The following is a 13,589-nucleotide window of genomic DNA, read 5'->3' on the forward strand; positions in this document are numbered from 1 at the left end:
TGGATAGTGGTGTCCCAAGGCCACTAATAATAATAAAGACTAGAAAATAATGACCAGCGTAAAGCCAAATGTGATCTTCTTTTCTCCTAAGGGCTACGCTTGAAGCCGCAGTTCAGCTGTCATTATTACTGCCTAATTGAGAATATTATATCACACGGCCCTGTCACTGATTTTTCTTCCCTTGCAGAAATACCTGATTCTGCATATCTGAGACAGAACCGGCAGCTTTGACTAATGTCTGGTGATGTGTTAGCAGATACATTTCTGTCTAGACAACAAATCAATATGGGGCCTTTTTTCTTTTTGCTTGTGTATTCATTTGCTTGGCTTATTGTAAAGCATTCACTTACGGACTTTTAGCCCACTCAGAGTAACATGCGAGCAGGTTTGCTGGCAAGAAAGCATAGCATTCTGACTGTCAGACGAGATAGTCTTTGAAGAACAATACTAAATATATATATATATATATATATACATATATATATATATATATATATATATGAGAACGTGGGTGAGGGGCTGGCTGAGGCCGCCTCTGCAAAGTTATTAGGCTTACACTTAAAAGCCTGGGACAACTGGTTCTCCTTCACCTGAATTTTGATTTAGGATGACAACCCAAATACCAGCTGTGATTATTGGTCGTGTACAGTGTCACCAAAGTCCAGAGTCAGAAAGGCCACATGGGAGACCATGAAAGATCTGAAGTGATCACCAGCATCAGGCATCTGACTTTTAAGTTTCTAACTTTTTTAAAAATAGTCCTGACATTATCCTGTATAACTGTCAAACTCCCAGTTTTGCATTTTGATCAAAATTTTATAGGGTTTAAGGCAGGTCTCTCTTCGTGGGACTATTTTGAAAAACTTGAAAATAAAATGGATTTTACTGCTTTCTTCAGAGGGGAACTTTCTTTTGTCAAAGAGCTGTGATTTGGTTGTTCTAACATCAGGCAGCCAAATAAATATGACTGTTATGGCATATGCTTATATAATTTAAATCAAAATTAGAAGTGATAGTTTTCCCTGGCAGAATTTTGACAGCTCAATTCTAAAGTTTCTGTGCCTGATGTTATACAATATGTGAAAGAAATTTTTTATGTTCACTTAACATATTTATTAAATGTTATATAATACCAACTTTGAGGAGTGAAAATAAAATATTATTTTTAATTTCAAATGCGTATTTGGGCAACATCATTATATCTGTGTAAGTAGACAGTATGGAATAATTCCACAACCTACAAAACACTTGTGTATTAAATAAATACTAATCGTGAGAATGATGATGAAGGTAGCAGTTAATACAGAAGTGAAGCATTCCAGACAAATGCTGGCAGGTTGTTTTAGGGATGCAGGATGTACAGAAGGTCAAAGTAACTCGAGAGATAAGTTTGGGATACATTGAGCATGTGTGCCCAACGCTATGCTTTTGTGAAATGCCTCAAGAACAACCCAACGGTTTTTTTAATCTCTATACTCTGAAGGAAGAATTCAAGCAGCTAGAATACTTGGTAATTTTACATAAGAGGCAACTAATGCATTGTCTTTCGTTTTCAGAAGCAGCTAACGGTTGATATCTGTTTCTTCTTTTCCCTCTGCGTCTTTTGTTTTGCTCCTGCCTTCGCAGCCCAATGGGAGTAGCCAAGGCAAAGTGCACAACCCATTCCTTCCCACCCCAATGTTGCCACCGCCGCCGCCACCACCGATGGCCAGGCCTGTGCCTCTGCCGGTGCCAGACACAAAGCCTCCAACCACGTCAACAGAAGGAGGTGCAGCCTCCCCAACCTCACCAAGTAAGTATGGATGAGCCGAGGCGCCGGTCGCTTTTCAAGCTCTATTTACTGGAATCCTCTTTTAAGTCTGGTCCCTAACTGCATAGGCTCTAGCGATAGACCCAGATCCCCGGGGATGGTGACAGCCTGAGTCTGCAGAGCCAAGACCAGATCACAGTGAACCCCACTAGTGGGTAGTATCAGTGACAACACATGTGGAAATGACCGGGTGTTTGGTGTGGCTACGTGCCCAAGACTGAACTCAAGATATGACTTATTAAATTTTGCACCTTATTTGAGTGGCTTTGAATGCTCTCCTCCTGATAATCACACGGTGCCCACTTGCATGAATTCCCAGTAGCAAAAAGTTCCTTTTGTGTAGCCCCGCCATAACTTACAATCCAAGAAAAACGTACTTGATGAGCTATAAAGGCTGTTCACTTTATACATCAAATAGGTTAAAAAAAAAAAAAAGTTTAAATCAAAGTAACAATTCAAAGGTGCGTACCTTGAACACCCACCAAGAGTAAGAGCCTGGCAGAAGATCAGAGCTGGTAGCCATGGAATTTGCTTGGCCAGGTGTGTTGCGGGGAGGGGGACCGGAGGTGGGGAGGAGATAGAAAGTATAATTGGATGGAAACAGAAAAGAATTCTTGGCTCTTCTCTGAATAGTATGGGAACATGTGATCAGACAATATGAGATTTCCAAACTTTTTTAGATGATAGGAATGATGACTTGCTGAATTAGAGGGATAGTTCCCAATATTTCAGAGATGACAAAGGAATAGAAATAGCTCAAACACACAAATTTGACTTTTATTAGTACCTGGAACGATGTCAAAAAGTGATGGCCAGAGGCAGAGTTCTGAATTGATGGATGGATGACCTAACCTTGACAGAGGGTGTGATAAGCACCTCCCTAAAGCTTTACTGAGGGATCAAAGTGTAGGAAAGGGTAGGAAATGTGACAGTAATCCTAAGGAGAGCAGGTCTCCAAGGAGTTCTTCAAAAGTGAGACTGGAGGCAAGGAATGTACTGAAGAAAAGATTAGAGTAGACCAGGGAAGAAGTGTTAAGATAAGAACTTGAAGAGCAATTACAGAAGTTGAATGGACGAGAGCACAAGGAGGGTTTCTTTGTAGACATACGCTCTGAGATTGGACAGTCATTTCATTGACTATAATGAAGGATGATTCTAGGCCTCTTAGGTTCCATACTTTCAGTTTAGGGGACATGATGGTCTTGGGTGTAGGAGGTAGAGAGCCAAAGAGGAAAAATAAGCTTCTGTTGACACTGTGTTCATTGGATTTAATTCTGGAGACACTACACTCCAAAATGGAGCTCTTCGTGGACATGTCTTTGAGGGTGAACTTTGGGTTGTCTAGTATTTACTCATTTTGATAACACATATGGAAGTGAGTGGCATTGTGCTTGGATTCTGGTATCACAACAAAAAGATTGAGGGTGTAGGGGCAGTTTTGTGGGAACCCACTTCTCTTGATAAGAGGTGGTTCAACCCTTTCCAACAAAGGAGAAAACCTGAACATCTATTGACTTAGGAAACAAAGAAGGCCTGGTCTATGGATCTTGGAAGCTCAGCTTGAAAAAGAAGCTTCCGAGAAACAGAGACTCATAGCTGCGTCCTGCTTATTGTGCATTAATGTAATATCTTCCAGCAAGTTAGAGAAATCACCGTCCCCAAACTCTATTTAAATCTGGTCACTGGGGAATGCCGGCCTACAGTTTGGTAGCCACCTAATTACCTCCATGTACCACTCTTCTGTTCATCTTCTGCCGGTTTGTGCAGGACAATGACACAGTTCTTTCAAAGCCTTGTGGTAATACTCTAGCTATCCCGTTTACACATTGCCCTCCACTACCCCTGTCTCCTGCATCTGTAGTGCATTTTCCAGTAAGGGATGGGGCCCCTCAGGCACCATTTAAGACTAGGGATACCGTGTGCAGTTATGGAAGACTGAAAGATAAGGACTCAGATCCCCACCTTTCCCATCACTAGCTGTGCTTCTCTTCCAATCAGTGTCCTCATCTGTGGAATGTAAGTGATGATCCCTGCCTGGCAGGGTTGTATGGAATCAGCCATGATAAGCACCACCACCAAATAAATTGGAACATCTTATTATCTGCCAGAACTCTGGCCTAGTAGGGTCCCCAGGCTTGGGTAATGATGAAATAGGTCTGTAGGACACATAGAGCGACTCAGCCTCTAAATAATATTGTTGGCTTTGGGTCCCTACATCTGGATTCCATGCCATGGATTGAATCAAGTGCCTTGTATGAGAAGGTATCTGTCATCCTGTCATGGCCAGACTCAAGCATTCCTTCAGCATTATGGGAAGAAGTCTGGAGGGGGTCCTAGCAAATCCAGTTGATGTGGTTGCATGTCCATTAGAACAGGTTCGAAGATTTTGGGGAGAAGGAGAATATCAGGAGAGAGAGGCCCAAAAGTTTGATACAGGTAATTTGATACTCACTTTTTTTTTTAAAGATTTTATTTATTTATTTGAGAGAGCAAGGAGCACATGTGAGCTAGCACAAGCAGGTGGGGAGCAGAGGGAGAAGCAGACTCCCTGCTGAGCAGGGAGCAGGGGCACAGGGCTGGAAACAGGACTCGGGGATCATGACCTGAGCAGAAGGCAGATGCTTAACCGACTGAGCCACCCAGACACCCCTGATACTTACTTTTGAACCATATGATTCTAGGAATGTAGGGCAAAACAAAATGTTCTGCTGTGGCATAGAAATACTTTTATCATCATAAAGTCTAACCCTTGTTTCTGGGCTTTTTGGAGTTTGCTGAAATCACAATAATGTGTCATTTCACAGCAATATCTTGCCTTACTATCTTTTCCTTTATTAATAAGAGTGGTAGGCTGGGGGACCCATAAGTTATAACGTAGGAAAAGCCTTTCAAATTAAAAATCTCAAAGCCCACTGGTCCACACTGGGAAGAGATTTAAGAAACCCCTTCCAGGCCTCCCCCCCCACACACACAAAATCCTCTTCCATGCCCTAATTTCTGAACCAGTTGATAAATAAAAGCAAAACTCAAGATTGGAAGACCAGACGATCACTTCTATTATTGGAGAATTTAGTTTATAACTGTAGACGAATTTGCTTCCTAATGCTGAATCCCCGAATTACACAGTCACATCTCCAGTCACGGGCAGTGCTGGACCACCACAGGCCTTCCCAGGGGGGTCTACTCTCCTGTTTAGAGACCATAGCATGGAGGTCCAGATGGCTGTATGGCAAGAGCAGGACAAGTCACCCCTGGTTTCTACTTCGAAACTCTGCAGTCTAGAGAATAGAAAGTGAGCGCGGGAAAGGGACAAAAGGATGTGGAAGGGTACGAATATCAGAGTGAAATCGCCTCCCCCTCTCTTCCCATTCATCTTGATGACTACTTCCTTCCGTTTGCTTATTCAGCTCTCATATAGTGAGCACCCGTGATGTGTTAGCTGCTTGGGATACAGAGGTGATTAATCCCTGCTCGTCAGAAATGTGGAATCTGCAAGGGGAGACAGCTGGGAAATGAGTAGTTTACAGGAGGCAACACTGAGGCACAGGCATGGGTTCTACAAGAGCACTTTGGGAGGGAGTTTGGTCCAGGCCCAAGAACTCAACTAAAGATGATTTTGGAGAGGGCGACTTCTATGCTGTTTAGTAGGGATAATATTCTGGCGTTTTAAATCTGAGAAAGAAGGTAGAACTTTTCTCCAGAAACCAGCCTGGTGGGGGGAGGGGATGTCTAAAATTAGATTACCGCTGAATAAAAATTTAGGGCAAAAAATACAGTTTCATAATTTATGTGCTTTCTTAGAAATTAAAACCACAGCGGGGTTGGGTCCTGTTTATCTTTGCCAGTTTATTAGAGCTCAACTTTAGCATGAAGAATCAGGTATTAAGTACTGATGTTCAGCATCCCAATGGTATGGCGGAAATTGAGGCTTTTTTTTTTTTTTTTTTTTTTCAAAAACAATAATTGTGGAACCTAGGACAGCCTTTTCTATTTGGGATTTGAGATGGCTGGCAGTAAAAGAAGATTTAAAAAAATAAAAGTAGGAAATCCTGCCAAGGGTCTTCTCTATGACCGACATTTCTGGGCTTCAAATTCCCTTATCTGTTAACGGGACTACCACTGACTGCTGTACCCACTCTCTCGGGCAGATTGTCAGGACAAACTGGGGTGACAGATGCACTATGCTGTAGACAGTTAAGAGTCCAAGGCGTAATATTTAATACCATCTTATAATGAAACACAAATGGATGCCAGCCTACAGCCGAGGATATATTTTTAACCTAATCAGTTGCCTTTGGCACCAAATACCCCACTTTGCAGCTGTGGCCAGAAAAACATGGGTAAGGCAGATTTGGGAAAGAATTTGCCTGTGAAATAAATACATTTTAATGGGAAAAATCCTTACTAGTGCCATAAAACAACAACAACAACAACAACAACAACAACAACAGGGGGTGGGTGGAGTTAGCAGTTCTCTCTCTCAAGAACTTTTTATACTGTGATTTGTTTGGAGAGAGATTGATACACTACTATGCCAGGTCTGTTTAGGATATGGTGATAAATAGAGATAACCTGTAAGAGTAATTCACAACGGATGTATCCTGTTCCCACTGACTAATGCCTTTGTAAGTTTAGATACCCACTGAGAGACTATCACTTCTTTCATTCATTCAGTAAATAGTAATTGACCATGAACTATGTGCCAAGTCGTGTTCTGGGTGCTAGGACATAGCAAGAAATGAAAGAGGTTTCAATAATTCCCTGGTCTCATGGAGCGCATGTTGTAGAGAGGGAAGAAAGTCAACCCACAAAACAGTGAGTGGAAAAGGCAGGGATGATGTAAGATGGTGACATGTAAGCGGATCCTGGAGGTGAGGGTGTGACTGTCCCTAGGGTGGCCAGAGAAGTCCTGTCTGAGAAGAGGAAATTTGAACAAAGACCTGATGGAAGTGGGAAGGTGAGTCTCTTACTAAGACTGTAGGGGAATAGCTTTCCAAGCAGAAGGAACAGCCAGCATGCCTGGCCAGGGTGGTGAGAACAGAATGTGTAGGCAAAAGGAGAAGGTGAGGCCAGAGGTAAGGTGGGCAGAATCTGGGAGCTGGGAGTGAGGAGTAGGGTAGATAACGTAGGCTCTCAACAGGCTACTGTAAGGACTTGGGCATTTGCTCTGAGTGAGACCAGGTAGCAGAGAAGTGATAACTCCCTAGTTTTGAACAGAAACACTTTGAAGGTTTTGTTGAAAACAGATTGCTAGGGGCAAGAAGTAAAGCAGAGAGACCAGTTAAGAGGCTGTTTTTCTTTTTCCCCTTAAAATCAATAATATGATGAGTGTCTTCTACCTGCCAGCTGCTATTTCAGGCAGAAGGGATGCAAAAGGGCACAGTGCCCTTCCCTATGGACAAATAGTCATCCAAGTTGAAGTAAATTAGTAAGTTAGGGACCAGGAGGTCCAACAGAGAAGGCTAGAGCAGGAAGGGAGGTGACGTACCGTTGGAGGGATCCAGACACCAACAGGGGGCAGTGCTGGTGGTGAGAATTATTTGAAAGTGAGAGCTGATGGGATTTGCTGATGCATTAGATATGGGTTGAGAAAAGAGAGTAAGAAATCAACAATGACTCCCAGGTTTTTGACCTGGGCAACTGGAAGAATGGAGCTCCCATGAACTGAGATGGGAAGATTCCAGAAAGAGCCATTCTGGGCGAGGGGCAGGGCCCAGAGTTTGGTTTGACCAAATTATGTTTGACATGCCCATTAGGTATCTTACCAGTGATACTAATTATGACAGCATCCTACCTATGAAAGCTCTTTGCAGCTTGCTGAGTTTTTCCATGTGCATCATGCATTAATTGGGGAGGGACTCCTTTTCAAACATGTAATACACTGAGTGGTTATTCCTTGGTGTCCTAAGAACAACAGCTGAAGAATAGGAGAAATATCTCATTATGTTTGGGCCTATTTGTGGTGTGAGGATTCAAAATGCACTATTCTTTTTCTTAATTGTACTGTAACATCCAATTTTTATAACAGGTTAGTACCAAGATCACACTATAAAAATGGACTTTTCCAGAAAAGAAATTACAGATTGGCATCCTAGCCTAGAATTATAATGGAGAGAAAGAATGCTTTGGGATTATGATGGAAGATAAAACATGTGTATTTTTTTAATTAATTAAAAACATAAAAACTTAATTTAAGAATGCATAAAAGGCTTATAAACATTTTTCTCCATGCCTTCTTAGCCATGAACTTTTGATTTTTTAAAACTAGAACTGTATTAAAGTAGAAGCATGCAATAACAAATTTCCTTTATTATTTATTTTTACATCTCCCATGAATCTTACATACATTCATTGTATGAATGAATATGAACCTGTTAACCAAGAAAATAACAATAATCTTTGACCGGGATGGAAATTTTGTAGTATAATAATTAACGTATGTTCAGTGCTTTTCAGTTAGCAAAACTCTTTACGTGAATACATTATCCTGCTCTGTCTTCCTAGGAGTCCTGTGTGGTCAGGATTTTATAGACAAGGAAGCTGACATTAGAAAGTGCAGATGATTTTCCCAAGATTATACTCCCATAGAAGCCTGGTAGGGACTCAAATGCAGGCCTTCCCATGCTCTTTCTACTACCCCATACCTACCTCATACAAATTATAGAGCAATGGGACATGATTTCTGGTTGCTGTGAAGCCACAACTGTCTGCTTATCTGAAATTAATAACAGCACAACAAAGCACTGAGCTTTTATTTATGTACCAGGCACTTCAGAAGTATTTTTCTATGTATTATCTTGTTTTAATTTTCCCAGTAATCCTATGAAGTAAGTACCTTTGTCACCCAATTAAGTTAACTTCCAAGGCTTCTCAGCCACATGTAGTGGCACCATGATTCACACCCAGCCACCTTGAACCTGTAGTTCATACACTTGGCCATCGTGTCCTATGGCTAGCTTCGCATTAGCCCAAAGGTTCCGTGTTTTTGCCGTGAAAACCCTATGCGAGAAATACAGAGCAAGATGTTAGTTAGTGGGTCATCTGTACCTTAGTATGAATTGGTTTCTGTTGCCGAGAGTAACTCTGGTTGTCAGGGAAAGGAAGAGAACAGAAGATTTGGAGGGAGATTAAACAAAAACAGCAAAAAAGGCAAAAAATAGGAAATGTCGATAAAGGCAGATTTCCTTTATTTGCCAAGACTCCTGAGAACTTGGACTGTTGATGAATGCTTCAAAGAATTATTTTCCGAGTTATCATCCTAATAATGACAACTCTCCCTTTCACCAACACTTTTCCTTAAAATGTGTAACACATTGTTGAATCAGTAATTGGATTTAGAGCAAGCCAGTGAATGATATGTCACTTTTTCACAATTTTTAGATGACGTAAGGACTATGATTCCTCTTTCAGAGAAGAAGCAGGGATAACTACAAGAGAGAATGGGAAAAGAAAGAAGTTAGTGGCTTCCTTTCACAAAACACTTTTTCATTACTGATGTCTGAACTATTGCATTATTCTTTTTCTTTACATTTTTAAAATTACATTACAATTACATTAAAATTACAATAAAATCATTCTTTGCTGTACACTTCTTTGAGTTTTTATAACATCATAGATTTTTAAATTTTTTTTATTTAAATTCAATTTAGTTAGCATATAGTGTAGTATTAGTTTCAAGGGTAGAATTTAGTGATTCATCAGCTGGATATAACACCCAGTGCTCATTCCATCAAGTACCCTCCTTACTGCCCATCAACCTGGTACCCCCCCCACCTCCCCTCCAGCAACCCTCAGTTTGTCCCCTATAGTTAAGAGTCTTGTATGGTTTGCCTCCCTTGCAACCAATTCCACAGGTAGGATGGAAAACAATTCCAAGGAACTCCCTTCTTGTTCTTTCTCAGTCTTAAGTTAGTGTCTGATGTCACTTAGTGCCTGAGAACTATTTTACGCTGATCTGTTTCCACACTGCTGTCATTTTTTGTTGTTCTTGTTTTTGTTTTTCCACATTGGTTTTAATTTCTCTACCACTCTTCTGCTGTCTCCATTATATTTCAATGTTTTATACTCTTCTGAATTAGAAAGAGACCTATATACATGCAATATTTTAATATGTGATAAGAGTGGCATTTCATATTAGAGGAGGGGAAGGGATTATTCAGTGAAGTCTATTGGAACAACTGAGTAACTGTCCAGAAAAAAAGAAGACTCCTTACACCAAAATAAATTCCAGCTGGAGGGGGGGAAAAAAAAAACATACAAAGGTGAAGCTTTAAATACCACATAAAAATATAGGATAACTTTTTAAAATAATATTGGACTGAGGAAGATTTTTCTAAATAACACACACACACACAAACTCAGAAACCATGAAAGGAAAGACTGACCAGTTCTACTCTAAGATTATCAAAAATTTATGCATGAAAAAAAATCATAAAGTACAAAAAAAAATGAAAGTGGGAAAAATGTTTGTCACACATGTAACATGGGGTTAAATTATCTAATATATAAAGAGCAATAAAAACAGAAAAAGGTCATAAACAAAGAGAAATAGAGAACATTTGAAAGATATCTCATTTATGTAGCATAAAAACAATACAGATTAAGACTAGCAGGGTATTTTTACATGCCAGATCAGCAAAAATCAGAGAATACTTCGCATACTCTTGGCAAGTGTGTGGAAGACATACTCTTCTGCACTGTTAGAGGACTGTGAATTGGTCCAACCTCTTAGAAGACAGTTTAATTTTTCAAAATATATATGAATATTATATATCTTTATGTATATAAATTTTAGATGTAAGTAATAAATATAGTTGGAAGTGTAAACAGAGATGCTTATCAAGTAAGATTAATAATAACCTAAATATGTAACAAGAGTATATACATTAGGTACCCCTTAAAAATAAAGAGACAAGTCTATATGAGTTATGTTAAGTCAGCAAAAAAGAGTCCTAGGAGTGTGTATAGAACACTATCATAGAGGCGCCTGGGTGGCTCAGTGGGTTAAGCCTCTGCATTCGGCTCAGGTCATGATCTCAGGGTCCTGGGATTGAGCTCCGCATGGGGCTCTCTGCTCAGCGGGGAGCCTGCTTCCCCCACCCCCCGCCTCTCTGCCTACTTGTGATCTCTGTCAAATAAGTAAATAAAATCTTAAAAAAAAAACACACACACACCAAAAAACGGGTACCTGGGTGGCTCAGTGGGTTAAGCCTCTGCCTTTGGCTCAGGTCATGATCTCAGGGTCCTAGGATCGAGCCCCTCATGGGGCTTTCTGCTTGGCAGGGAGCCTGCTTCCCCCTCTCTCTTTGCCTGCCTCTCTGCCTACTTGTGATCTATCTGTCAAATAAATAAATAAAATCTTTAAAAAAAAAAAAAAACACTACCATCGAGTTGGGGGATGTACATACACATTTGCTTGTGTGTTGAAAGATAGAAACTGGTCTGTCATAGAATCGCCCTTTGGTACCTTATCCACTGATAATGAAAGATACTACAGAGTTTTAAGTCTCCTTTTATAACAAATATAATTATTTTCAAAAATATGTGTCTAGTGATCTAAAAATTCTTCTTTATATAACCTCAATCAGTACAGTGACCAAAATTCATTTGTGGTTGGAGGGGGTCCCCATAAAATTCTTGGCAGTTTTTATGCATCTAGATTTTAGCTATACTAACCCAAATTTTGGATATTATAGCAGAAAATGTGTGATCTTTCTGGTAAGGAGTAATATTCTTTTTCCCTCACAGACAGCATGGAGCTTAGTGTAAGGTTAGCATTTTCATTCTCCACAGCCAATATTTGGTCCCAATTTCTGCTTTAGGAACCCACTGAATACATATGTCTTAAATCATAATTTTTCACAAATGCTTTTTGCAGAGTACTACTACTCTGCGTATAATCCAATTTTGTTATGTTTATATTTGCGAGGGAAAAAGAAAAAGGATTATTGAAACTCGGGCACTTTGATAGGTATGTTCATATGCATTACTTTAATTTCATCTGATTATGATTATACATCTACAAAATTAGAATTGTCAGCCCTCTTTTAAAAAATAGAACACTGAAACTGAGTCAGGCTTCAAACTCAGGTCTGTTGGACTCCTGAGCTTTGTACTCTACCAGGACACATCCCGCGTTTAGAGATAGGATTTTGTGCATACACCTATCCTCTGAAAATCCCAAGACACTCCATAAAGAACTTTTACATTATTCCAAGAATAACATATGTTTCCATACCTTGCATTGGATGAAAAGCAGAGGAACAAGAGCACAGTAAGAGATGGACATTATAAAGGAGGGACAGAAAAGAACAGACAATAGATGATTCCACTCATTTAGGTTTCCTAACCCAGTTGAGTCTTATTTTTGCCTCCGTTTGTTACTTTTCCAAGATGACAGAAATAACCAGTGAGTGTTAAAATTTTCTTCATAAAAGTAATATATGACAGTGTAGGAAACTTGGAAAATATAGAGTATAAAAAATGAAATTATGTGCTCCTATAATCAATTACTATTAACATTTTGGCCTATTTTTCCCTTAGTACATGTTGATGTGTATATTCATGTGTATATGTACACAGACACATATAAGACGATTGTGACCATGCTGAATATAATATTTTGCATGCCATTTTCTTAATTAGTATTTTACACCTTTTCCCATTTCATAAAAAATTGGGAAATGTGATTTTAAACAATTTGTACCTTTTCCTCTATTGGATATTAACTTTGCCCCAATCTGTGAAATATACTCCAGCATATTTTTGAAAATACATTTTGTCCCCAGCTTAAATAATTTCATTAGGCTGGATTCCTAGAATCGGAATTACTAGTACCAACCAAAATATTCATTCTGATACACATTACCAAATTGCTTTTCAGAAAGGTTGCACCAATTTACACATTACTTATGAGTCTGATCACAACATTAACGCTGGAGAGGTTTAAGTTTTTATTTTTTGTAAGTGTTGGAAGGCAGATATCTTGGGAGTATAATGCTCTCAATCAGATATTGCAATCAATAGTCCCTGGTTGGATGACTTTGGCATTTTTCTTCAATTGTTTAAATATAACATATAATGGAATTTGGGGGAATTTCCCATCTTGTTGGCTAAGCCTCTCTTAGGGATTACTTTCTGGACTGCTCTGGTAGAGAGTGTAAATCATAGGCATTCACTGAGGGATGAAGCCTTAAAGGGCTATGCATATTCAACTACATAATATTTATTATGGTGGAGTCTTTATATATAGAAGCTCAGAGATGTTAGTTGGCTTGCCAAGATCACATTTCAAGTAAGATTACAATCGAATGGATTCAATCCAGGGTTTCCTGGTTCTAAAATTCATTTTCTACTGATTACCTTGCAGTGCTGTAAAAACAAAAATATGACTTGGGGGTTTTCAGGTTCTGTTTATGTTTTTTTAACATTAAAAATTACTGGAAGTTATTTAAAAATCATTCATAATGCCATTCTTCAGAGGTAATCATTTTATGTGCCTATTTTCCAGTCATTTTCTATGCATATTTTAAACAAAATTGATCATGTATGTGTGCATATGTGTCTATGCGTATATATACAGTTTTATAAATTGATTTTATTAATTTTATCTCACACTAGCAGCATGTCCGTAATGTCATTATTATTTGAAAATGTGCCTAAAAAAAAAATGTGCCTAATGACTGCAAAATATTTCAACATACAAATGAAGCATTAGCTTATAAGATGGCTCGGGTTTGTTCCTCTTTATAAGTAATGCTGTAATGAACATCTTGGAGCA

General features: G+C 39.3%; 1 protein-coding gene across 3 annotated transcripts in view; it reads left to right on the forward strand.

The window, feature by feature from the left end:
• LOC111143037 (nuclear factor I A) overlaps positions 1-13,589 on the forward strand; it is a 357,887-nt gene that overhangs the window by 306,057 nt on the left and 38,241 nt on the right. For all 3 annotated transcript variants that reach the window (XM_022496466.1, XM_022496467.1, XM_022496468.1), the window contains one exon: positions 1,627-1,792. In XM_022496466.1, the coding sequence (XP_022352174.1) occupies positions 1,627-1,792 (166 nt within the window). The remainder of the gene's footprint in view (positions 1-1,626; positions 1,793-13,589) is intronic.

The sequence above is a fragment of the Enhydra lutris genome, unplaced genomic scaffold (genome assembly GCF_002288905.1).
Source record: "Enhydra lutris kenyoni isolate GAN:26980312 unplaced genomic scaffold, ASM228890v2 scaffoldscaffold9, whole genome shotgun sequence".
NCBI classification, from domain to species: Eukaryota; Metazoa; Chordata; class Mammalia; order Carnivora; family Mustelidae; genus Enhydra; species Enhydra lutris.